Raw genomic sequence first — 27,373 nt, 5'->3', positions numbered from 1 at the left:
CGGCTAGCTGAGACTTAGCAGATCCATCCCAAAGGTGGCTGCAATACTCCATACATGATCGGACTTGAGCTATGTAAAGCTGAAGAAGCTGCCTCGGTGTGAAGTACCGCTTGACCTTAGAAAGGACGCCTAATCGTCTAGCTGCAGATTTAGCCAGAGATTCATTTATGAAAGAATCTCCGACCCCCGCACGCCACTCAGTTTGAAAGTAAAAAGGTTATCATTCCATAATAGATCTGTCATTTTACATGGCGGATTCAGCTAGCGAGGTCGGTACAAAGCATCAGCTGTGTGTTTCATAAATAATCATGCTGTGTACATAGTGCAGAGTATTTTTGAAGCATAGGAACTGCGTCTGATAATCTACAAAAGAGCTACCCTTTTGCTGAAACTTACTTTTCGGTTTGACATGTTTTACGAACAACTACTAAACAAATGAATAAATAATAATGAGATTACCGTAGGTGCCTGCCGTAAAAATTATAAATACTCAGAAGGTATAGCCAGTACTCGCAAATGTGGTAATAGATCGTCTACATTTCCACATGCATCAACAATGTTTTAGTTATACTGGGTGTACTACTCTTTTACTTTCCACTCACTGATTGGCTGATAGCTCAATAATCTCAGCGCACGAAGTTCATTTGGTAAAATATAGTAGCGGATATCCTTTTAAAAATAAGAGAGGTTGTTTAGGTCCAGAAACTTATCTGTAAGGCGCTTATAAAGTAAACGGCATTGGCATTTTTTTTCTAATAAAAAAATATACATTTGTATATTAGCGCGATGTTACCATGATGTTTGACATTTTTGTAATTTGTTGAGACGATAGATAAGTACCGTTTTGTTATAAGAATGGGATTAAAATAGTAAAAATGAATAATCACAACACGCTTACAGAAATTAAAGCGACTGCGAGGTTGATTATTTGAAGGTTTTTGAAGTGTATGAATTTGTTATCCCTTAAAAGGATTTTAAACTATAAGTATGTATAATGAATTAGTTTCCTAACAGTTGTCCTGAATAGCAATATTTGTAATGACTGGGCCGAAAGTGTAATAGATGGATTCGTATCTTCGAGGGCCTCCCCTGGGGCTCATCCCTCAAACTAACTCATCCATTTATTGGTCACTTTCTAGCCTCTTCAACAATGTATAGGTAAAACACTTAACTAACTTAACTATCTTATTTTTTAACCTTTTTTTCAAGTTTGACTATTCCTGTCCACTTATGGATCTGTAATAGTTGTCAATGTCAAGTAAAGTTGTCTATTATTTTGCGTCGTTCATGAATACAGTACCCCTAGTGTAAATTTGATCGACATCATAACGTGACGAACGCGTTTGCGTTAAGTCTCATTTTGTATAGGATTTTGAGTTTCCAAAACGTCCCGCTTGGCGCGCTCTTTCTGATTTGTTAGATGAGTTTCCCAAACGCAGTTATTCCTTGCAGCTAATTTTCTTTTCGCATTTTTTCCCGAAAGCGATTATCCTAAACACTTTTTTTCTCTGCAGCTTATTTTTACAGTCGCTTTGCTTCTGATTCCGATTTTTTTTTGTCTGAATTTTAACCTGCAGTTAATTTTTCCTCTGCAGCTTATTTTTACAGTCGCTTTGCTTCTGTTTCTGATATTTTTTTGTCTGAATTTTAACCTGCAGTTAATTTTTCCTCTGCAGCTTATTTTTACAGTCGCTTTGGTTCTGTTTCTGATATTTTTTTGTCTGAATTTTAACCTGCAGTAAATTTTTCCTCTGCAGCTTATGTTTACAGTCGCTTTGCTTCTGTTTCTGATATTTTTTTTGTCTGACTTTTAACCTGCAGTTAATTTATAAATTATTTTTGTTTCGTTTTGTGTTTTTATCTGTTTTTTCACCCGTAGCCATATTTCCTAATAGTTTTCTCAATGTTCCGTTTTTTCGTCTTGTCGTGTTATTTTAATGTCCGCGACCAGCTACCAGAGGGGAGAAGGGGGGGGGGGATATATTATATATAATTTGAAAAAAGTCGAATTTGTATTTATGTAAAAATAATCATAATATTTTAAAATAATTGTGTAGCACCCATATTAATCTTTTAATGTAAGGTACACTCGGCTAATTCCGAAAATCGGGATATTCCGAAAATTACTAATATCACTAATATTCTACTAAACGCGGCTACATTATTTGCTCAGATTAGTGAGCGAGTGAAAAATTCCCGCTTTTTTGACATATCTTATTTATCTGCAATATATATAATAGATTTATCTTTATTTTTTATGAAATCTGTTTTTTGCTCCTAATTATTACAATAATAAAATAAAACCGGCCAAGAGCATGTCGGGCCATGCTCAGTGTAGGGTTCCGTAGTTACTCTTCCGTCACAATAAGCTAAACTGGAGCTTAAAGTATAGTAAATTGTTAACCAAGGGATGAAACGGTACCTTTCACCCGAGTTAAACAAATAGGCAAATTTGCATAATCAGTACCTAATGAAAGTAAGTCTTTTTACTATGAAGGGGAAACTTTTTGCGATAACTCAAAAACAGCTAAACTGATCATATCCGCTATAGTTTTCATTTAATGTCTTTTTTAAGCTCTACTTCCAAGATTTTTTTCTTATTTTTTGGACCTATGGTTCAAATTTAGAGGGGGGGACACATTTTTTTTTCTTTAGGAGCAATTATCTCCGAATATATTCACTTTATCAAGAAATGTTTGTTGAAGACCCCTATTAGTTTTGAAAGACCTTTCCAACGATATCCCACACTGTAGGGTTGAAGCAAAAAAAAAAAGTTCATCCCCACCCTAAGTATAGGGGACGTACCCTAAAAAAAAAAAATTTTAGATTTTATTGTACGACTTTGTCGGCTTTATTGATTTATATATCCATGCCAAATTTCAGCTTTCTAGCACTAACGACCACGGAGCAAAGCCTCGGACAGACAGACAGACAGACAGACAGACAGACAGACGGACATGGCGAAACTATGAGGGTTCCTAGTTGACTACGGAACCCTAAAAACGCGTTTGTAAACAAATTCGAGCATGTTAGAAATTGTTTTAGGGAAATATTGCGAGCAACAAATATACTACAGAGTAATAAAACGAATGTAAAAAAACGCGTTTGTAAACAAATTCAAGCATGTAAAAAATTCGTTTTGGAAAATATTGCGAGCAAAAAACTATACTACAGAGTAATAAAACGAAAGTGAAAAAAATGCGTTTGTGAACAAATGCGATCATAAAAGTCGCTACCGAGAAATAGTAAGACAGGGAAATTAAAAAAGTGGGAAAATTTGCGACTGTGAATAACGGCGAAAAGAAAATTAGCTGCAAGGAATAACTGCGTTTGGGAAACTCATCTAACAAATCCTCAAATCCAATACAAAATGAGACTAAACGCAAACGCGTACGTCACGTTTCGGAATCGAATTTATTTACACTAGGGGTACAGTTTACTACGGAAGTAAAATTAAAAAAATCGATTTTTAATTCAGGATTTGTTAGATGAGTTTCCCAAACGCAGTTATTCCTTGCAGCTAATTTTCTTTTCGCCGTTATTCATTGTCGCAAATTTTCCCACTTTTTAAATTTCCCTGTCTATGTGTTACTATTTCTCGGTAGCGACTTTCATGATCGCATTTGTTCACAAACGCATTTTTTCACTTTCGTTTTATTACTCTGTAGTATATTTTTTGCTCGCAATATTTCCCTAAAGCAATTTTTAACATGCTTGCATTTGTTTACAAACGCGTTTTGTCTTATTCGTTTTGTTATAATTCCCTAGATTATATATTAAGTAAGTTTCTCGGTAAATATAAAGTTACTTAGTTATTTCGTCCGGAATCCTAATAGAATAGACCAAGATTAACTAACTGCAAATATCATAACCTCTAAAAGTTATTTCTATTATATCTAAAATTATTTCAACTTTTCACAAGCTTTTCACATTTGTATTTCCACAACAGTGATGTGTTGTTAAATATATTTACTCGTATTTTCATTTAACACTCATAATCGTAATTACGATTAGATTTCCTCCGTCGCGAGTACAATATAAATATAATGTATAATGCACAAAAATCTAATCCTGTTAATTTTGTTATGTCTGTGTACGGTCAGCTGCAAATATTGTATCGATACAAAACATCAACGTGGTTGATCAACAATGAGGTCGTGTATACGTATTTATGGCGTTCTGATTGTATCCATATTTTTGTAATTGACCATACTTACCTGTCGTTCTTGTCCGCAACAACATACATCAGAAAATTAATACTTATGGATTCTAAACAAATTTAAAAAATATATGATTCCCTTCCCTTTATTCATTTAAAGTATTATGATTACTTTTACTTTACATACATTTCAAATCGACTATTTTTCAAATTATATATATCCATCCCCCCCCCCCCCCTCCCACACACACACACACACACATCTGGTAGCAGGCCGTGGACATTAAATTGCACGACAAGAGAAAAACGCAACAGTGGGAGAAAACGTTTAGGAAATATAGCTACGGAAATAAACACAACAAGGAAAATAAAAGAATTTAAAAATTAACTGCAGGTTAAAATTCAGACAAAAAAATATCAGAAAGAGAAGCAAAGCGACTGTAAAAATAAGCTGCAGAGGAAAAAGTGACTAGGATAATCGGTTTCGGGGAAAAATGCGAAAAGAAAATTAGCTTCAAGGAATAACTGCGTTTGGGAAACTCATCTAACAAATCGCGTTTTATAGTTGGCCCAACCTGATATTACATAAATAAATATTATTATAGGACATTATTACACAAATTGCCACTGTGCGAACGGGACAGCAATAAGTATGCGCGTGCGATAAAGATAGGAACAGCCGGGTCATTTACTAAATTCTTCGTGCTTAGCGTCCGTACTTTATCAGTTGTAAAAAAGAATTAAAATACCTATACCTAAACGAAATTGTTTTAAATCATTTTAATTTACAATAATCGATGAGGTGATACAGATATTAAGCGGAAGTGATAAATAAATGTTATATATATAACATATATATTTATATTTATGTTGTATATATTTTCTATTATATATTTATATTATAGATTTCAACCTACAGAAATCTGATCTTAAGCATGCATGCTGATCCGTTATCTCTGGACAATGCATTATCGATTGCGACATGCCGATCCAGTGAACAATGTTCTGCGACCTTAATACTTAGGCACGTTTCGCCATGCCGCTGCAAATAGCTGATGTTTTCAAAGCAAATTAACATTTATCGCTCAATAATTAGTGGTCACCATTGTAAAAGAATCATTGCCAGAACGGCTACGCTCACAGCCAATTTAAATATTAACGCTTTTCTCCTAATTAGTATTTGCATGTGGTGTGTAGCGTCCGAGTGTGCCAAGATGTTGGCCGTGTGCTTCCCCATCCTTGTGTCTTTGGCTGTGGCAGCTCCAGGCATTTCACGTACTTGTTATGATTACTGCAATTCAAAGTAAGTTTTACTTTATATATTTATTTATTTTTCGCCAGACCTGCTCGAAAGGCTCTCTTAATCTTTTGACATAGGTGTTCAAAGTTATCCAATAGAGGGCAAAGTAATTCAACTCATTTCTTCATGTTAAATAGCTGTCAGGGTTGACTTGGAACTTTTAAGCGATGATATTGAATGAGAAATATTGAATAGCGTTACTTTAGATAGTATTAATATTTACCTCACGGTATTTAATTTGTGTTTCACTAGGGAGCAAAGCATTCCTTAGGTTAAATTAACTATTAATTTCTCGAAGACGGATGATTTCTCGAGCGGGATGCTATATAGGTATTCAACACAATTATCACATGCATGAGATTGTTTTGATTGTTTCTATAGTCTAAGATGCAATTGCGAATTTCTGCACAAGTCTGTGTTTCACCCTTGGTCTTCATAGCCTTTACAGAGCTACTTGTGCTACTATAGGTACTTATTTAGTTTCCAAAAAAAATAATTATGAATGATCCGATTCTGGGGAATGACACTTAATGTCGTTACATTCATTTTCAAATATTAGCAATGCAAACCATTAGCTGTATTTAAACTATTAAATCGTATTAAATAAAATCTATCCATCTAAATGAATAAAAACTTATTACAAAAATGTAAACCCTTTTTTGTAACGACATATACTAAGCGAAAGGATAAACGCTCGAGGCTCAAAACAGATGCTGTTCCAGCTTAGGAGTTAGATTTAGAATTTAAAAACAAATACATCAATTTCTTGTTAATGCTCTTCTAAGTCGATCCCTCACTGCTGAGGATCGTGAGTCCGCTTGCCAATTTTCCTTATGGCAGCTCTCCACTTCTTCCTGTCGGTTGCTTTATGGAAAGCGTTGCTTAGTGTCATGTCCATCTGGGCGGATATTTAGTCACGCCATCTCGTTCTCTTGGTCCTCTAGGCCGTCTGCCGTCCCCTTTCCCTTGACTGGCCCTGTCCCTTGTTAATGTAGCAGCACATTAATTGTAAAAGACTCACACGGCAATAAAAATCTATAGAATTTTTCTGTGTTATATTTTTATCAATCAATCTCAAGTATACGGATTTACATTACGACTAAATGCATACCATTAATTTCACAACCTACCTACCTACATCGAATCTTCGTCGAAAAGACCCAAACGCAAGAAGATCGTTATTAAATTGTTATTATAACATCTAATAGTACCTACATTGTTCAATGAGGCAGGTATGGATAAAATTGTAAACAAGAGTCAATAGAAAGTGCGTAACGGACGTAGCCCACGGGAGTATTAAGTACATACAATATTTGAAATCACATTTGCAAGGAATAAAGTTTTAAAAGAATTAAGTGTTCAAAATATTAAAATTATAGGTAGGTACGTAAAAACATGACGGACTTTCATTTTTCCATACAGCTTGGGTACGGTGACAGATATCATCTCCATACAATTCATAACCTTACGAAATGCTGTGAGAAATGTATTGAAATGACATCTGTCACCGTACCGAAGGTGTTTGAAAAATACAAATAATCGTTAAATAATTATTCTTCTAATCATAATAAAATAATAAAACTAACATAAGTATTTATAAAGTAAGACTCATATAAAGCTTGATTAATAATAATAAAATGTTTGACTTGCCTATTAGGTAGGTACCCTTCTCGGTTCATATGACTTAGTGCCATTTTTTTCCTTCCTAGAGTTTTGTTTACAGTTTCTCCCGCTAATCATGCTTAAAATACAACCCTTTATGAGCAAGCGTAAGCGAGATGAAAACAAATGTTTCTGATATTGCCCTAAAACACGCAAGTTTACATAAATGATACAAAGCTATGTTTCTACATAAGTGTATAGAACCTGGGCAACCGAGCAAAGCTCGGAGAGAAGTACACTTAAATTGTAAAAAAAAGAATGCCATTTTTTTGTAAAAATATATATCACATAAAATAAGTATGTTTTATGTTACAGCCAAAAAACTCAGTGGCCCTTATTTTCTTTTGAGGAGTATATATTGTTATCTCAAACATTAACTACATTTTTTTAAACTTGTCTAAAAACAATAAAAATTAAAAAATATATAAACTTGAACATATAAAAAAAAACAAAAGTTAGTCACCGGGCGGTATTCGAACCCGTAACACTGGTTGTTTCTTGCCGTCCGCGTCTTAACTTAACCCACTGGACCAGACGGACAGTAGCCGAAAACACGAAATTAGCGACCATATTCTGCGTCGAAAGAAAAACGCATGAAAACTCGAAAACACGCGTTTTCCCAAACAAGACTAATCTAGATCGATTGTTTACCCCCAAAAACCCCCATATACCAAATTTCAGCGAAATTGTTAGAGCCGTTTCCGAGATCCCTGAAATATATATGTATATATATATACAAGAATTGCTCGTTTAAAGGTATAAGATATATTTGCTTAGAGGTGATCCATTTATTACATCACACGAATTTTTGACCCCTCCCCCCTCCTTATCGCATCTGGTCATATTTGGCAACTCTCTCCCCCCTGGAGTCACGTCACACATTTGGCAATCTTGTTATTAACGAAATAAGCAATTCAAATGAAGTATGTATTGTTATTTTAATAAAAAATAGTTTTAATCATAGCAATTTAGTAATTTTACGGCACGAAACCGATTCGGAATAAAAAGTATCACGAATAATAACTATATATCGTTGCAAAAACGAACAGTTATTTAGCTGTACTGCGAATACAAAAAAATTTTTTTTTGTCTACAAATGAAGTTAAGCGACGTCACAAAATTGTTCACTCCCCCCTCCTCCATATCACATGTCACACCTAAAAGTGTGACGTACTCGTAATTAATTGATGATACCTTATACATAGAAACTGATTCTGTGACATACGAGGGCCGGTCTGAAAGTACTTAGCATCTCCGGATTTAAAGCGTTTTGTTTGTAGGATAACTCAATGCTGATTATGGCTTTAGAAAGTATTTAAAAATATATTAAAATATTTTAGGAATTTAAGATAATTTAAAACCGTTAGACTATGGGCATTCTGTAGGAGACTTTCAGGGGGCTGGTGGGGGAAACGGCACCACTTTTGAGTCTGGCAACATCACTAACATTGACATATTATCGCTAACATCAGGTTTCTTGTAGCCTGGGAGCCCCACTACAAGGATCAGATGTCAAACTGCGATCTAACAATTATGCATACGACACTAATCTAGACATCCTGGTCTATGTATTAAGGCAAGGGATGACAACGTCCAATTGTTTAGTTACACAATAAAACTTCAAAATAGATTGTGAAAATATGTACAAAAATTGGTCTCAGAAGCATAATGTAACAACACATGTCTTAAAGTATCAAGTGTTCCATTCTGGCTAAAAACCTGAATACAACCTAAAAAAACTTTGCACATTTTACCTAATCTCAATTTAAAATAATAGAATATAATAGTAAGATGACTCGCCCTTAAGTAGATTGATTTAAAAAGGTTTTAGTGGGTACGGTATGTCATCAATCATCATCATCATTATTATTAGAAAATATTTTTATATTACAGTACATATGGTGCTAGTTTATCGACTATGTCATATGTACTGTAAAACTTTATACTATACCCACATGCATGTGCGAATAGGTAATTCGCAACTTTAGTCGATTTTAAACACTCCCTTCGGCCGTGTTTTAATTTATCGTCACTCATTACGAATTTCCTATTTTACGCACATGAATCGTAATGTACTTCAATGAATTTTTAAATAAATTATGTACTTGTTATATTTATTTTTCCAGAGAATCCAAACCAATCAAAAACATTGTGCCCCTGGAGTGTAATTGTGCGGATTTCCTAAATATTGTGATTGAGTCCGAAGAGTCATCCACGCTCACTTTAGACGATACCGGCGTTTACTTTGTACCGGCAGAAGTTCAATTCATCCAAGACCAGTTTAATTCCCAGCCTTTCTTTATTTCAAACCCGGCAAAGCTATTCCCAAAAACAAAATATAGAATAAATAGAGAGTATGACTCTTCAAAAGTGTCCTTAAATGATCCCTTGCCTTCGCAGAGCGCACATATTGAAATATACAAAAAGACGGAAACAATTTCACATACCAGAATAGATGAGGAATCAGGAAAGTCACCGTTATATTTAGATATAGAAATTCAGAATTCGGCAGATACAGATAGAACAGCTGAACAGAAATATACCTTTATTGAAGACTTTGACACCACCGAAAAGACTTTGGTTAAATGTCTCGACTTTCAGATTGTACATTACACAAGGCAACATGGATTTATGAAAGAGTTTCAGGAATTCTGGGAAGCCAGAAATTTAAACAAATATAAAAACTGGTCTGATCTGGATGTAGAGGAAAATATTCAAACATGGTGTAGTGAGCCTGCTTCTATAGTACAAAAGAGCCTCCATGAAATTAAGCAGGGGTTACCCAAAAAAGAACCTAATTCCAGGTCCGTTGAAAGAATGACAGAATATGTCAATAAGACTGACATAATAAATAAAACTAACAAAACAATCATGCCAGAGTTTACAGAGCTAGAAAATACAACATCCTCGTTCGGGTCTAATATCCTGTATGACAATGAAACTGAATCACCTAAAAGGAGTAATAAAAGCACCGAAACAAATACTGTGCGGAAAAATGCGACGGGAACATTCGATACTACATACAATCCGATCGTAAAATGGGCTGCCGTCAATACGAATTCGTCCACCAGTTTAAATACGGATAATATAAACGAAATACAACATTTAACTTCCCCTGCAGATGCAATGTCTGACACAAGTACGGCTACCACAGACGATGCATTATTAATAGATTATCCGGACAAAATTAAAATTGCGACGACCACCATTAATACATTATATGCAGATAATTTAGACACAAGTAAAACTACAGTAGAACCAGAAAATGATTTAGACACTATGGGTTCTGAAGATCTTATGCACACCTACGTCCCAATATTAACAGACGTTAAGACACTTGGTGACAAAGATGACATTCACATCTTAAACAATACATCTTTGGTCCACATCTCGACCACCCCTTTAAGTACAGAACAATCCTTGGGAACAGAAAGTATCATTGATAAAGATATTTTCGATGGTGAATCGTTTAACGACAACAATATTCCACAGATTTCAGTCACCAATGCTTACTCTGAACTGCGAAGTGCGTACCAGGAAAATGAGATGAACATACCCAGAATAATAACCAAGGAATGTCAAAATAATACAATACAGACTGTAATAGACGGCATTGAAGAGTTACCAAATAATGATTTCACAGATAATGAATCCGACTTAAGAGGCCGTCTTTATTTCGTTTCAAACAAAGAGCTTATTCCAGTGCGTTTCGTACAAACGAATGGTACCATTAATTTGGGCATAGATGGATCCAGACTGTGTGATAACTTAATCCGTAAAGCTGACAAAAAATCAGACTTACTGACTGCCTTATGTGACTATATACAAAGTGACATGTATCTAAATAAAAACCCATAATACAATTATATACCTTTTTACTATGCTGTTATTATAAGTTTTTATTCAGAAAACTATTCAGTACCCCTAGTGTAAATAAATTCGATTTCTAAACGTGACGTACGCGTTTGCGTTTAGTCTAATTTTGTATTGGATTTAGAAAGAGCGCGCCAAGCGGGACGTTTTGGAAACTCAAAATCCTATACAAAATGAGACTTAACGCAAACGCGTTCGTCACGTTATGATGTCGATCAAATTTACACTAGGGGTACTGATCTTATAAAGTGGTATCCAGAGTTAGAAAAACTAGTTAGCACTTTGATTTTTGAAGAATCTGGATTTTTTAATAACAAGGAATTTATTTAAAAAAAAGCCGCACAAGCGCGTGTTCGTTTTACTCGCGCAATGAGGGTTCCGTACAAACTTTGAATTATCTCGTGTAACTATAAAAGTGAAAGACTTTTGATCAGTACCCCTAGTGTACATTTTTTCGATAGCGAAACGTGACGTACGCGTTGGCGTTGAGTCTCATTTTGTATGGGATTTTGAACAGCGCGCCAAGCGGAACGTTTTGGAAACTCAAAAATCTTATACAAAATGACACTTAACGCAAACGCGTAACGTCACGTTTCGCTGTCGAAAAAATGTACACTAGAGGTACAGAAGTACCTATGCTAATTATAATTATGTACTGAGAAAATGAAACATCGACAAATAATAACATCGTCATCGTCGTAATTTCCATATTTTTTGTCTCCTTTATAATTAGGTACATTATAAAGAAGACAAAGAATATGGAAATTATTAATTACTCTTTAATCCCACCACTCCCCGTTACCTAAAAGAACGCTTTAGCTATTTAAATTCCACTAGATCCTCACAAAATTTGCTTCTTTCTGTCCCTCCTTCCTCCTCAAATTTTGTAATTGCTCATTCACTTTTCGGGCTGTTCGGTTACGGAACTCTCTTCCTGTAGAACTAAGACGCGCTCAATCCCTTGCTATTTTCAAATCCCATAGTACATTACGATACAAGTGCGAAACAAGAGGAACATATTCGCACATGTATCGTACAACGTTTTACTGTACATATGGCCCTTTAAATGTTCGACACAGTAACGTAATATGCTAATTTTCGCACTAGTGCGGTAAAGTAGCACCATATGTACTGTAAGGACTATTATCAGTCTCTTCCTTAGTTTTTCTGTCCGCGTTACTGGTTATCACTTTTGGCAAGAATTATATAGTATTGTATATATGTATATATGTAGGTATATAATTATGCAAGTAGTATGTATGTATAGGCATTGTCTTACTGTTGTAGACTTAAATTTTAAAGGTATTGTCTCTACTGCTATTTAGTTTTAATTTAGTTTTTTTGCACCTCTTAATTAGTTAAATTAAAAGTTTCATTTCTCCACTACCTAAAGGTTGTCTGGAAGAGATCGCTCTGTAGCGATAAGGCCGCCTGTTGTTTACCTCTATCTTCATGTATTATATGTGTTTCCATGTACATTTGTTCTGAGGTTGTGCAATAAAGAGAATTTGTATTGTATTGTATTGTATTGTAACATCGATAAGTCGGTCATGGATTAATAATTAAAAGTTGTCAATTCTACTTGATGTAATTTACCGGGAAATTACAATGCAAATCAATTACAAATCCGACCATAATTTCTTTAGATATTATATATATTAGTATTTAAAAATTAAAACGTAAACTGTAGAATACAGTGTCAAAAAATAAGAAAACTATAAATGAGTGTATCAAAGAAGATATTGAACGTGTTGTGTATTTCGCGGTAACTATATTTTTATACAATGTTAAACATATCTAAAACGCTAAGATAACGTCGATAATAGACATGTCGATATTTGATTTTTGTTATTTACTTTATTTTGCCACAAAAACTTCTATGGCTGGATATAGCAGAGATTTGACAAACAACATTTTAAACAGAAGTATATTAAGGTAAAACATTAAAACCCGCGCTATCGCCAAATCTTCCCTGCGCGGCTTTACGCCCCTTCTTAACCCATTTTTTTCCAAGATGGTATCCTTAGAGTACGTCTAAACTAACTCTGCAGCGTATTTGATAGCACAGAGTGTGAAAGTGTTTTATCATAAACGTCAAACTACTATGAAATTATGACGTTTGAAATAATACTTGCACACTCTATGGTATCAAATATGCTGCAGTATTAGTTTAGCCTGATTCTACCTATATTTCAGTTTTCTAGTAGGTACTGTAACCAATTTTTTACCAAAATCATGCCAAAATCTAGTTTTGGCAAATTTAGTTTTCACACAGATATTAAAAATTAAAATAGGAGGGACTCCTCAAATTTTATGGGCAAATCAAGCATTTGCATTCAAATTGTAACTAAATGGGGACCAAATGGGGACTAAAAGTACCTCTTTCAAACACCATGATTATTTTAAAAATAAATGAAATAATATTGATTAAAAAATTGATCGTTTATTAGAACTTAGGTATCCACTTAGATTAATTAGAGTCCTGACTTGATATGTCAAAGCATATAACTTGTTTATAACATGTATATAAGTAATTATACTAAAACACTCTACTAGTAGTAAAGAAATAAACTAAAACAATACTTTAGGTAACAATAACAAAGATGTCTAGTAAGAATGGATAATTATTATTTTTTCTATATTTTGTGGGGTTAAACGAGTTCTGGACTTATTAAAAATTCTTTTTCTCAAACTTGTAATGAAATATTGACATGACTTACTCATCCTTCCATAATTAAGTAAATCATATATAATGCATATCGCGTCAGCTGTGAACTGTGACAGTGACTTGTGTGTATGATAATAGTATAGATTTATGATAAAATTAATTGCAGTGATGATAACGTGTTTGTTACCGATATACCAGCATAAATCATGACATCTAATATAATATTGTATTTTTACACTTTGACTTTGAAAAAAATATTATAACATAATGGCGACTCTGTGGATTCTAGAACCACGGCGAGCATCCAAAAGTCCCAAGTCTATTTATAACTTATAATTAATTGGAGGATATTAACAAATGAATTTGCTATTTTAATTATGAACAATAATTTATAAATAAGGCTTTAAATTTTAAAATGGCTACCAAATACTTTTAAATTACATATGTAAACTATTTATCCCATAGCATTTGCTTAGTATTCCAACTAAAGTTTAAAAATACCTAATGGTGGATTAGAAAAATTTTGACTACTTAGTTAAGCTGGGCTTCATCAACAAAGAGGGTCTTAAATTGAATCCAGACCACAGCCGTGGGACTACATATAGTAATGAAGCCCAGCTTAACTATATATATATATATCTTTGATATCTGCTATATATATATATGTATATATATATATATACATATATATATATATAGCAGATATCAAAGTAAGGGTCATGCAGTAAGAATAAGATCTCATCCTATCTTAATACTGATTTTGATTCTAATACAGATGTAACCAGTACCTCCTCTTTTAATAATTTCCATACAGACAAGCTCTTTTTCAACTAATATCAAAGGCAAAGGTGGTGGTGCTGTTGATGACATTGGATAAGTAACATAAGTAAGTAATTGTAAGTACATATTTTAATAACTAAACTTTTGTGAGACACGGACATATTAAATACATTAAAAACAAGTATCATGTATTGAGACAATTGTTATCAGAAGACCTGATATATGTCCAAATAATAATGAGAGAGTGAAATGTCCAAATCTCATTTTATTTGTGAGAGCTTGTATACAATACAATACTAATATTCTTTACTGCTCACCAATATCAAAAGAAACATAACATACAAATTAAGCATATAAATTAAACTATGGTAGGCAACAGGTGATGTTATTGATAAAGAGCAATCTCTTCCCAACAACCTTTGCGAAAAAAGAACAAGTAATGTGAGTAGGTGATTCAGTAAGTGGTAGAAGTTGAGAAAAGGATAAATAATAATTAGTATAGTTAGAATAATAATGCAACACAGCTTGTGGCAAGCTGTTGGGGAGTAGCGACTCCACATACCGTGGGGAGTTCTGTCACCTGTCTGACTCTGTCTGATTCTCTGCCTCTGGCTTGCCTTAACTTGGCCAGAGTCAAGTTGTTAGAGCTAATATGCTCCAGGGGTGGAAGTGAAACATGCATAAGACGCGAGCTGCCACAGGTGCCTGGTTTTTTATCCCATATCCCAGTATTCAGTCTATTACTTTCACCCAATAAGCCAGTTCATTTTGGATTCCACCGACTCTCATATATTCCTTACACACGGGCAAGGGCAGCATTCGCTTGATGTCCCCATACATTTCATTAGTGTCAAAAGGGGCTCTACGTGTTGGCTCCGCGCACGCCTCCCAAAGGTTCGGAACACCATAGCTCCGTGGCGGGCAAGGCATACAAAAAGTACCTATAATAGTGCATTGCGGAAAATTCAAAGGCAGGGTAATTTTGAAAATATATAGATTATATATATTTTGCCATTTTAAAAATGTCTGCTGTCGAAGTTAGTGCAATGCACCTAACAGATTTAAGAAAGATTGGTAATAACCTATATTACTTACTATTTTAATTAAGCCTTTTAAAAAGTGGAAGAACAAGAATAGTGCTATAATTATGTACACTTATGTACTGCTAAAACTAGAATATTATCGTCACTAATTCAAAGCTGGCTAATAATCGACTGCAACAAATCCATCTCACACGTTTTGTGACAATTCGTTGCACTTACACAGTGTATAAGTGCTATATATACCGATTTTATATTAAAATAATAGTATTTATTTACCAGCTTAAGCCTATTGTGACTAGTTTATGTAAGTTAACAGACTTTAAACGTTAAAATAGTATTCATAAAAAAAACCCTAATTTTACCGGCTTTTAACTTAAAGATCTGAGGGGCTACCGCGAACCACGTTCGACGTGTTGTCTCCCTGTCACACTTTCTTCGTACGTACGAGTGCGACAGAGAGGCAACACGTCGAACGTGGTTCGCGGTAGGCCCTCTGCTGTCAATGTCATTGTCATATTAAATGTTTTTTTTAAATTCGTACTACGTATTAAATGAATCACACATATCTATGGCGCTGATGATCCGGTAAAATTGCAACAGACGAAGTTAATTTTTTACCTTATTTCTTAAAACTCAATTATAAAATAGATAATATCAATACAACGTTTATAATAAGAAAAAAAATATTTTGTAATTTAGTTTATGGATCAAATAATATGCATCCATGGAATTTAAAAAAAGTAGCTACTAGTGTTGTATAGATGGTTTATCGACAGTATATTATAGCAATTGGTTGGCGTTTGCGTTCGCACGGCTTGATTTGATCAGACAATTTAATCAGATTGCCGAAAAATTGTCCCGTCAGAACTGACCTTGAGCCTAAATGTAATGTGCCAATTATAGCCACACTTTATCAGGCCTGGGGGCCTACTGCAAAACTGAAATTCCCAAATTGCGGGGATCTTTCTCTTTTTCTCTCACTAAGACGTAATTAGATTGACAGAGAAAAATGCTCGCAATTGACAAATTTCGGTTTTCGCGGTAGGCCCCTGACCTGACGTCCGACGTGAAAGTATTTTTCCGTTTTACCAAATATCAACACATCGTTAACAATATTTAAAATGTAAAATAATGGTTCATTTGCAAAAATATCTAACATCGAATATTTTTGGCAATAAGAGACAAAGCTTTTTTACATTTCAAATATTGTTAAAGATGTGCTTCTATTCCGTGAAACGGAATACGATTGTCTGGCCCAATATGGGAAAGTGTGGATGTAATTGGCCCATTAATCAAGTAATCCATTGCTGAGTTATCTTCGCCTAACTCTACAGACCTTTATAAAACGCGATGCTAAACGCGTTTATAGGCTGATTGATGTGCGTGACTTGTCTTGCTGACTTGGCGTGGCTGGTGCTCGCATCCTTAACACAAGATTGTTTTCATGATTTAATTTTATTTTATTTGCTTTAATTTATTTTTAGAGCGGTGGTGGCCGAGTGGATATGACGTCCGACTTTCAATCCGGACGGAGGTCGCGAATTCCAATCTTGGCTTATACCAATGAGTTTTTCTTATGTACGAAATATCATTTGATGCTTACCACTAGCTTTTCATTTATGTTTACCACTTCGTTTTAAGGAAAACATCGTGAGATTCGTGAGGAAACCTGCATAGTTGCATACATCTGCGAAGAACTTCAAAGGTGTATGTCAAGTCCCTAATCCGCATTAGGCTAGCGTGGGACTATAGCCCGAGCCCTGCCACACATGAGAGGAGGCCTGTGCCCAACAGTGTACCTGTATAGGCTAAATTATTGTATATTATTATTATATTATTTTTTATTGATTTAAAATAAAGTTTAGTGGAGTCAGACCATGATAAGTTGGCAGCGGTTTTAACAGCCCAGACAGCGCAAGTGTTGTTTTAAACATCAAAGTTCAATGAAATGGTGACGTTTACTTAACAAGTGCACAAGCTGCGCTATCAAAATCGTTGCCAACTTAGCTTGGTCTGACAACAGTGGCGGTACTTCCATAAGTACAAGCCCAAAAGCTGGGCTTGCCTTAGTTGCCTTACCGAAATTACGTAGCGATAAGATCAATATAGATTATTTTTAAACCACGCGCCAAAAGAACTCGTATTATTGAATTCAAGCCACCGCGGCGCTAGCGGGTTGCAATTTTTTGCCGTGGCGTGGCTCCTCGTCCGCGCGAAAGAAATCAGTCGTAGGATCTATTCTGATCTATCCTGCTCGCACTCGTCGGTTTGCAACCGGGCTTGCTTTTTCGTCCCGCTCTAGGCGCTCTAGCTTACAAACTGCCATATAACGAATGTAACTATGTGTTGGTATCTATTAGGACTATTTGGGACCGTGCGAAGTGCATGGTGGGGGTAAATAAAGCGATCTCAGCGCATGAGGTGGTAAAAATTTGAACTAACTGCGGATAGCGTCTTTAACATTTCGTACAATTATATGGCTCGAAATGAAACTTTGATTTACGATTACTCCTGAAATATTCATTTAAATTGTATGGTGTAAGGGACCATTGTAAGCTGTATGAAATGCTTAATATAACTAACGTATATATTTTGATAATTGTTAATAATGTATCCATGTAAATAGCTTTGCAAATGCCACATATTACGTGATCTTTTTCTAGAAGTTACGAATATTTATAGTAAGTTATCCTTAAAAGATAGACATTTAACATCGCGGACTTTTTTGTAGACCTATGAATGAGAAACAACCCCACCATACATTGTGTTGTTATAGCTCAAACGGATTAGGCAGCGTTTTCGATTAAAGCTCCTAGCCAGCGTGATTTTTTTCCGACAACATCGTTATATTTCAAACAATTTACACAAAACCTTAACAAGTTATATACTTAAGCCTTCCTCAAGAATCACTCTATTGATAGATGAAAGTCGTATGAAAATCCGTTCAGTAGTTTTTAGTTTTGGAGTAGCTGCATAATTGTGCACGAGCGCGAGTTTACTAAACAACTTCAAGTGTATTATTATTTGACTAGTCAAAATGTGGTTGAAATAGTATTATTCTACGTCGAAAGTATAATTTAATTTGTTTTAAGCGAATCAGTGAGTGTGGACTTGTTTGTTTGTTGTAAGTGTAAGTCTCTAATTCGTTAACAAGACATGAAGTTGTTCCTTATGTGATGAGATGCGTCCACGTATATACGTACACTCAACGAAGGCAAGGTAAAGTTGTTAAACTTCGTAGAAAAACGGGATATCATTTCCGCGCCCAAACCAACACCTGACTTGTGTATTTCTCAGTCAAGTCAGTCGCATAGGAGAAAATTATATAGGGCAACGGCCGGTTACAAAACACAACACATTGAATTGTTAGTTGATCCCATACAAATGAGATGTATGTATGCTTCCGGCTATGACATCTTATATAATTTATCAGGCGCGATAAAGATAAGTTTATAATTGCTGATATGTTTGTAAAATTCTATTTAGTAGTATAGTAGATACTTACCTCAGTGCGCTATGATTAGTTCACCTCGACTGGCTAATGCATTTGAGTGCGAAAAGTGAAGATTGGAGAGGTTCGGCTTGCTCTACTCCAAAACTCTAGGCACGCCACTGTCTGACAATATGTAATATAATAGATTTTGCGTTTCAGCAGCCGAACCATGAGTAGTAGTCATTTTCAGTAAGTTTAAGGTTATTGTATCTTTTTATTTATAGTATATTTGTATAATGAATGGATCTATTGCCTGTATAGAGAATCATTCAATTCAACCAATATAAAACTGATAAAACATTAAGGGACATTGGACTATATTTAGCTAAAGATAAATATCACTAAAGAATTGTTGTAGCTCTTATAACTAAAGGTCAGTCTAGACGGGACCTTTTTTCGCCAATCTGATGTAGTTGTCTGATGAAATCACGCGTTAGATTGTGAGATTATGGAGGTGCGGAAGCAAGAATACCAATAGGGATGTTTCCAATTTTTGAAAAACGCTTGTATTGCGTTCTATATTAACTAAAAGTTGCCCTAAAATTCAACTTTTATACTAAAAACGGCTTTAAATATGTTAAATTAATTAAATATATTTTGACAGACGCTTTCGCGCCCAAAACGCTCTTTGAAAATTGCGTGACGTCACAGTTTACGGTTTGACACATAACTACATTCACACGTAGAAGATATGAACTGTCAACTGAAATTTGTCATTTGTTGTTTATCGCCTAACTGTCAACAGTGTCAATCCGAGAGTTGTGACGTCATCAGAATCTTCAAAGACGTTTCGAGTTTGGTCACGTGACGTGTGCCAAAAGATATTTTAAATTCTATATTTACAAAAATATGGTCATTACAGGTCCCCTAAAAGTAATTTAACATGTTCTTATAATCCAAATGAATTTATTGGGATACAATTCTGCCCTAAGATTTGTAGATGGAAACAACCCTATTGGTGACGCTAGCATGCGCGTTTGAGGGTATTATTTAAAATATAGAGTGCTTTAAAATCACAATAAATCTAAAATTGGTGAATAAATTGTATACGTGTGGACGCTAAATAATTTTTGATCAACTCGTCTGGACTGGCCTTTAATCTTTAAATTGTCTTAAAAATATTTTTGTTACTAATAGGTGCTATATATTGTTAAGAATGTAAAACTATTATAAATATTAACTACAAAATTTTATATAAAATATCGACAGTCGATAATAAACAAAAACTTATTACGTGTCACTATTGCGCGCGTCCCTATATAAATTCTCTTTCTCTATATTTGTCTTGTCACGATCGAAGAGCAGAACAGTTAACATCGAGGAGAGGTCGTGGAGGATTTTTACCATCTAGCCACCATCGCCGTTCGCCAATTACACCATGGCTGATACCGAAAAGGCGCCGCAGCCGCAGCCCCAACCACAACAGCAACAAGACCCATCAACCCAGCCGCAACAAGCTAAAGCGGCCAAACAAAAGCAGGTCATTGGTAAGTGCCGCTACGCCATCTTAGTTTTCGGGTGCCCGGCATTATGTTATCGAAAGCACATGGCTGCTAAAGTGTAAAAAATATTATTTTCGTGTTTGTTTCGATTTAAGCAGCAATTTTAAGGAGTTTTTGCATTCGCTATAATTAAATATAGTGTTTTGGTTGTCTAAATTACTCATTTTGGACAAGTAAAAGCCTTATTGATCGAATGTTGACCCCGGCGCATTCTCGCGTGGGTACCTGGTGCATCGCGACGCAGGCTAAATCAATACCGGAGATGCGTCCCAGTGCTCGCGTTGAGATTCGCCGCCGATGAAATGTGCCCGAATAGGTAGAATCTTGACTACCTGTAGGGGTATTATAATAATAATGCACGAGTATCAAATTGGATTCCAACTAGTACGACTGATGCATCTATGGTTGGTTACTTTATTAGTTCACAAATAAATATCTAGGTCTAATGCATTCTTCTTACTGTATCATAGTGCAAGTGTTAGGCATTAATTGTGTATAAACAAATTTGTTAGTACCTAACTCAATAAAATAAATTGTTGCTGTTTGTGTACCCACAAATTTGATCAAGGAAATATATTTTTAGAGAAAGAGCTTGTTGATTCCTGTTAAATAATGGTACGGTCTTCATTTCAAATGAATATAATGAATTTATTACTAATCTATTGTTTAAAGATTCTGTTCAGGAAGAGCCGTGGAATGTATTGGGCCACATACATTCCATGATCCTTCTCTTTTCACAGTTACAATATGATAGAAGATTATCAGTAGTCAAAAAGGTGCATATAGATGCAATTAAAAATCAACTTTAACACATTGAGTACCGGGAACCTGCTCGGCAGGTTCTCTATTCGTAGTCACTTTCCTCTACAAAGCGGGAAAACGCTGGGATCGGCTATGATAACATTGGTAGCGAATGTGTTAACGTTAACCAACAATTAAGGACTTTTGACTGAAATGTAATTTTTCTAAGGGCCACTTGCACTGTCCCACTAACCTGGGGTTAACCCTGAGTTAGTGGGATGGTGCATGTGACACTAAATGGAGTTTACCCATTGAAGTACTTTGCATATGGCACCAGAATAGATTTTCCTGTCAATCCCTAGATTTTTGTAAAGTTCTTGTTTTTATCTGAATTTTATGGCCTGGATGCCTTTAAGTGCCAATCTCAAAAAATAGAGAGGTAAAACCTATGCTGGTGCCATCTATGCAAACCTCTGATAGTGGCCAACTCATCCTGGTGAAATAGTAAGATTTAAGCCTTTATTTTAGGTTCATTGTTATTTGATAAAGCTAATGAGTAGGAATATACATTATAAGCAAGCTTATTTTTTTTTAATGAAAAATATGTTATAAAAAAAAATCTTTGTATGTATCAACAACTTATTGATATTTTTTTTTACACAGCTGAAAAAGTATCCGGCACCGTCAAATGGTTCAACGTCAAGAGTGGATATGGATTTATCAACAGGTAATAGTAATATGGAATCTTATTCCTATAGGCGAGTCCACACAGCAAGCGAGCGAGCACGCACAAATTTCCTCGCGCGTATGCTCGCTCTGTGTGGACCCGGCTTATTACTTATAATATTTGTTGCCTTATGGTCATGCCGTTTTTTGTTATCATTAATGCTTTATGTCCGTGGTGTCCAAATGGAGGATGCCAATCCGGATCTGGCCTGCAGATCTATTTTGTGCTTTATATTACATTTGTTTTTTATTTAGTCATTATATTGAAATGGAGTGCTAACTATGGTAATCTTTTTTCAAAAACTGGACTGCTGTATGTACTATTGGATTGACATTATTATTTTGTATATTATTGTGTGACTAGGGTATGTCCTTAAACTGCATCCAAAAGAGAGGTATGGGCACTGTGAATATAATCTCGCTTTGTGTGGTAGGGCACAGCACTGTGGATGTCTTTGCAGATCTAGAGCAGAGCCCAACTTGGGAAGTACCTTACAGAAAACCGCAGCCAAATAACACTAAAACTTGCTCATAGTTATTGTGTTCCTGCCGGTGAGCAAGGTTGCCAGAGCTCAACAAGGGTGTGGAGTGTTAGGGTCGGCAACGCGCATGAAACTCCTATGGACGATAGGCTAAGGAGGCTGCTTACCATCAGGCAGGCTGTACGCTTGTTTGCCACCGACATAAAAAAAATAAGATTCATGGGTGCTTTCTATGTATTTAAGTATATTTTGAATATTATATATATTGTTGTCTAAGTACCCACAAAACCAGCCTTATTGAGCATACCGTGGGACTTAGTTCCTATACTGATCACTGACTGACCAATTGCTGACTGAAAGGCGTGAATTATACACAGACTGCGTAAGGTGAAGGCGCGGCGCAGGCGTGGCACAGGCATGATGCCACATCTAGGTTTTTATACAAAATATAGGAAAAGCGACGGGTCGCGCCGCTTGTCGCCATCGCACATTTTGCATGAAAACGTTTTGTAGCGGCATCATGCCTGCGCCATGCCTTCACCACGCCGTCTCTGTATAATTTGCTCCTTAAAGTCAAATTTCAAACTATTTTTAAATTGCACATGTTCTTAGACAAACCAGTTTGGAATTAATTTGTTGAAGTCTATACTACATAACTGAAATATGCCCACTTTCCACTGCTAATTACGAATTAATATAAAACTTTCTTTTACATATATGTTGACAAATAAAATTATATATTTATTTCAGGAATGACACCAAGGAGGATGTTTTTGTGCATCAAACTGCAATTGCCCGGAACAACCCACGCAAAGCTGTGCGCTCGGTCGGAGACGGCGAGGCAGTGGAGTTTGCCGTGGTCGCCGGGGAAAAAGGCTATGAAGCAGCTGGAGTCACTGGTCCCGGCGGCGAGCCAGTAAAGGGCTCGCCCTACGCAGCTGACAAGCGCCGCGGTTTCCATCGCCAGTTAGTAGTTTGTTTCGTGTATTGCTATTAGTTGCATATATTTTGCTTATTGATAATTACATCTGTGGGGACAGCAAATTAAACTACATATACTTATTACATTTATCTAGGTATTACCCCCGTCAAGGCGGCGGACGTGGCGGTGAAGGCGCTCCACGCAGAGGTGGCATGGGACGCCGCGGACCCCCTCCCACCCAGGGGGGCGCCCAAGGGGATGAGGGGCAGGAGGGAGGCAGTGCACCGCCTCAGCGTAGGTAAGTAGGATTGTCCCAACAAACATTTATTTATTTTTATTTATTTAGGTAAACAAATAGTCACTACAAGAAAGGCTTAAATATAAAGTATTTTAAACACTGTTTACAGTATGTGTGACCAACACCGTTCACCACTTAGTAATTAGGTACAATTAGTTAGATTATTCGGAGATTTTTTTTACAAGTTTTACAACACTGGAGCTTAAGGCTCCGGGAGGCATTAACATTGATAAATTCGTGAAGAAGATAAAATAATCCTTAACGCTTAACAGTTAACAGTGCATGCAGTGTTACTTTAATATTGAATACTTACATTTTTTTTCGCTTCATATCAGTAGATGTTACATTTAGTTATTATCTCTAAGTACATCTATTACAAGTTTTTATATACACAACATTGTTAAAAGGTATAATTAAAAAAGCGGCCAAGTGCGAGTCGGACTCGCCCATGAAGGGTTCCGTACCATTTATGACGTATTAAAAAAAACTACTTACTAGATCTGGTTCAAACCAATTTTCGGTGGAAGTTTGCATGGTAATGTATATCATATATTTTTTTTAGATTTTTCATTCTGTTATTTTAGAAGTTACAGGGGGGGGGGGGGGACACATTTTTTCACTTTGGAAGTGTCTCTCGCGCAAACTATTCAGTTAAGAAAAAAATGATATTAGAAACCTAAATATCATTTTTGAAGACCCCACACGTATGGGTTTGATGAAAAAAAAATTTTTTTTTCATTTTTATGACGTATTAAAAAAAATCTACTTACTAGATCTCGTTCAAACAAATTTACACACGTATGGGTTTGATGAAAAAAAAATTTTTTTTTTAAAAAGACGTATTAAAAAAAATCTACTTACTAGATCTCGTTCAAACCAATTTATGGGTTTGGGTTTGATGAAAAAATATAATCGGACAGACAGACGGACATGACGAATCTATAAGGGTTCCGTTTTTTGCCATTTGGCTACGGAACCCTAAAAATAGTGTTAGTTTCATGTCAAATCACAAAATGATTAAAATTTTAATCTAATTGCAGTTACTTCCGTCGTAACTTCCGCGGCGGACGTCGTGGAGGTGGGCCAGGACCGATGAACCGCGGTGGAGGCGGCTTCCGTCGCATGCGCCCGCGCAACAACTACCAAGGCCAGGGCCCGGCTGGCGGTCAGCCGCGACAGAACGGCCAGGAGGGAGAGGCCCCCGCCACTACGTCATCCCCGCAGCCGCAGCCGACTCAACAGGCCAAGCCCAAGACCACCAAACCTGCGGGCACCACCATCGAGACTACCACCAATGAGAGCCAGGCCTAAACACCCGGCATCTTAGTGTGGCACAACCCCTTGTAGTGCATGTTAATTCTAGCTGTGCCACACTCCATCACATTTACTGTCTGTTCAACCAGTGTTGTTTCAATGTTGTATCAGGCTCTTGAGAAATGAGATCTTCGTAATTATAACAACATTTTATCTTTCATTCGTTAATGGTGGGGAGGTACAATAAAAAAGAACTGCAAGTATCATGGATTTAAGATGTGATATTTTATTAGTAAAAATTAATTTATTGTTTTAACTTTTTAAATTTTGCATTTTTTACTTGCAGTATTTTTCTTTGTGTATATTAATGTATTTCTGATTTTAAATCAAAAATCTATGAAGAGGAAAAGTTTGTGCAATTAACGTTTGATATAGTAAGGGATATGCAGGTCCAGTGCCCCAATTAAATTGAAAAATGTGAGAAACTTTTGTTTCAAGTTTGATTTTGTGCTGCATGTTACGAAATTATTTTAATTTTAATTAGAAGTACTGTACCCACTTGGAAGATTAAAAACTTCTTTATACCTGTGTGAAACATATTTCATTTCAACATCAGTCAGCTATGCAACTCTTTGTCGTGACCGCCTTCTCCGGTGTCAGCGGAACGGGGTGCGGTCGTGTTTTAATTTATCGCCACACGTTTCGAATTTCCTATTTTTCGCACTTGTATCGTAATGTACTATTTTAATACAGTTGCTCAAAAAGTGCTACTTTACGTAGCTATGTATAGCGTGCGGAAAGTTGGTTTTCGCTAACTAGTGCTTTTAACTTTTCCATTTTTTTTTAATTTATACTTTTTCCAATTCATGGCTACTTATTGATGAGTGTTAATATTAGTTTTCTTTAAAAGTCGTAATGAACTTAAAAACCTTCTGTAAATGTAAGATTAATAAAATAGTACATTACGATTGCGAAAAATAGGAAATTCGAAACGAGTGGCGATAAATTAAAACACAACCGAAGGGAGTGTTTTAAATCGACACAAGTTGCGATTTACCTATACGCACATGTATCGTACAACGTTTTACAGTACATATGGCCGTTAAATTGAAAAATTGAAAAAATTTCGACATAATTACGTAATGTGCTAATTATCGCACTAGGGCAGTAAAGTAACTCCATATGTACTGTAAATATACATATTTCATATTTTATTACTTACCTCTTCAGCATTACAACACGTTATTTTTTAATATTGAGTATTGAAAAACAGTACTTAATAAGTTGTCTGAATGGAACGGAATAGCTCCTTAGGCAGAACTGAGGGCCTACCGCAAACCACGTTCGACGGGTTGTCTCCCTGTCACACTTACGTACGAATTTGCAAGTGTGACAGGGAGGCAACACGTCGAACGTGGTTCGCGGTAGGCCCTCAGCTGTCGGCTATAAATAATAGTTCCAAATCTCTCAAGAGTAGCTAAGAACTTGGGCGTTATTGACGGAGTGAAGTGCGCTGTCTAGTCTGATAAGATTTTTTTCTCAAGTATTCTAGGTATTGTAGCGCCACCTAATTATGGTTTTTTGTCGAACACTTTTTAGGGTTTCGTAGCCAAAAGGCAAAAACGGAACCCTTATAGATTCGTTATGTCCGTCTGTCTGTCCGATTATGGCACAGCCACTTTTTGATATATGGAGATTTCCTTGCCATTACCTTCCATAGAATAGCTGCCGAAACGCCTGTCAAAGATGAGGCGTTTTTAGGGTTCCGTAGCCAAATGGCAAAAAACGGAACCCTTATAGATTCGTCATATCCGTCTGTCTGTCCGATTATGTCACAGCCACTTTTTTCCGAAACTATAAGAGATATACTGTTCAAACTTAGTAAGTGGATGTATTCTATGAACCGCATTAAGATGTTCACACAAAAATAGAAAAAAAAAACGATAAATTTTGGGGGTTCCCCATACTTAGAACTGAAACTCAAAAAATCTTTTTTCATCAAACCCATACGTGTGGGGTATCTATGGATAGGTCTTCAAAAATGATATTGAGGTTTCTAATATCATTTTTTTCTAAAATGAATAGTTTGCGCGAGAGACACTTTCAAAGTGGTAAAATGTGTATCCCCCCCCCCCCCCCCCGTAACTTCTAAAATAACAATGAATAAACTAAAAAAAATATATGATATACATTGTCATGCAAACTTCCACCGAAAATTGGTTTGAACGAGATCTAGTGAGTAGTTTTTTTTAATACGTCCTAAAATTAAAAAAAAAATTCTCATCGAACCCATACGTGTGGGGTATCTATGGATAGGTCTTCAAAAATGATATTTAGGTTCCGAAGATCATTTTTTTCTAAACTGAATAGTTTGCGCGAGAGACAGTTCTAAAGTGAAAAAATGTGTCCCCCCCCCCCCCCCCTGTAACTTCTAAAATAACAGAATGAAAAATCTAAAAAAAAATATATG

At 35.8% G+C, this 27,373-nt stretch overlaps 2 protein-coding genes and 1 long non-coding RNA gene across 3 annotated transcripts; 2 read left to right on the top strand and 1 right to left on the bottom strand.

Annotated features, from left to right (window-relative positions):
* Positions 1–1,571: 1,571 nt before the first annotated feature.
* Positions 1,572–3,353, bottom strand: LOC133515995 (uncharacterized). The gene is made up of 2 exons (XR_009799159.1): positions 3,237–3,353; positions 1,572–1,652 (listed from the first exon to the last, which is right to left on the bottom strand). It is a non-coding gene; the product is annotated as an uncharacterized LOC133515995 (long non-coding RNA).
* A 1,783-nt stretch (positions 3,354–5,136) lies between these two features.
* LOC133515975 (uncharacterized) lies at positions 5,137–10,987 on the top strand. The gene is made up of 2 exons (XM_061848628.1): positions 5,137–5,462; positions 9,248–10,987. Exons 1-2 carry the CDS (start codon positions 5,215–5,217, stop codon positions 10,977–10,979), a joined length of 1,980 nt encoding a protein of 659 aa, XP_061704612.1. The 5' UTR covers positions 5,137–5,214; the 3' UTR covers positions 10,980–10,987.
* A 9,252-nt stretch (positions 10,988–20,239) lies between these two features.
* Positions 20,240–25,498, top strand: LOC133515931 (Y-box factor homolog). The gene is made up of 5 exons (XM_061848579.1): positions 20,240–20,465; positions 21,885–21,948; positions 23,180–23,395; positions 23,506–23,649; positions 24,690–25,498. Exons 1-5 carry the CDS (start codon positions 20,357–20,359, stop codon positions 24,958–24,960), a joined length of 804 nt encoding a protein of 267 aa, XP_061704563.1. The 5' UTR covers positions 20,240–20,356; the 3' UTR covers positions 24,961–25,498.
* The last annotated feature ends 1,875 nt before the right edge of the window (positions 25,499–27,373 follow it).

Source organism: Cydia pomonella, chromosome 1, assembly GCF_033807575.1.
Source record: "Cydia pomonella isolate Wapato2018A chromosome 1, ilCydPomo1, whole genome shotgun sequence".
NCBI classification, from domain to species: Eukaryota; Metazoa; Arthropoda; class Insecta; order Lepidoptera; family Tortricidae; genus Cydia; species Cydia pomonella.
Note: the sequence above shows the minus strand (reverse complement) of the source record. Positions and strands in the feature narration are given on the sequence as shown.

Coding starts and splice junctions, on each gene's coding strand:
- LOC133515931 (XM_061848579.1), top strand. CDS start 20,357: ATGGCTGATACCGAAAAGGCGCCGCAGCCGCAGCCCCAACCACAACAG. Junction 20,466..21,884: donor CAAACAAAAGCAGGTCATTG/GTAAGTGCCGCT, acceptor TTTTTTACACAG/CTGAAAAAGTATCCGGCACC. Junction 21,949..23,179: donor GGATATGGATTTATCAACAG/GTAATAGTAATA, acceptor TATTTATTTCAG/GAATGACACCAAGGAGGATG.
- LOC133515975 (XM_061848628.1), top strand. CDS start 5,215: ATGTTTTCAAAGCAAATTAACATTTATCGCTCAATAATTAGTGGTCAC. Junction 5,463..9,247: donor TATGATTACTGCAATTCAAA/GTAAGTTTTACT, acceptor TTATTTTTCCAG/AGAATCCAAACCAATCAAAA.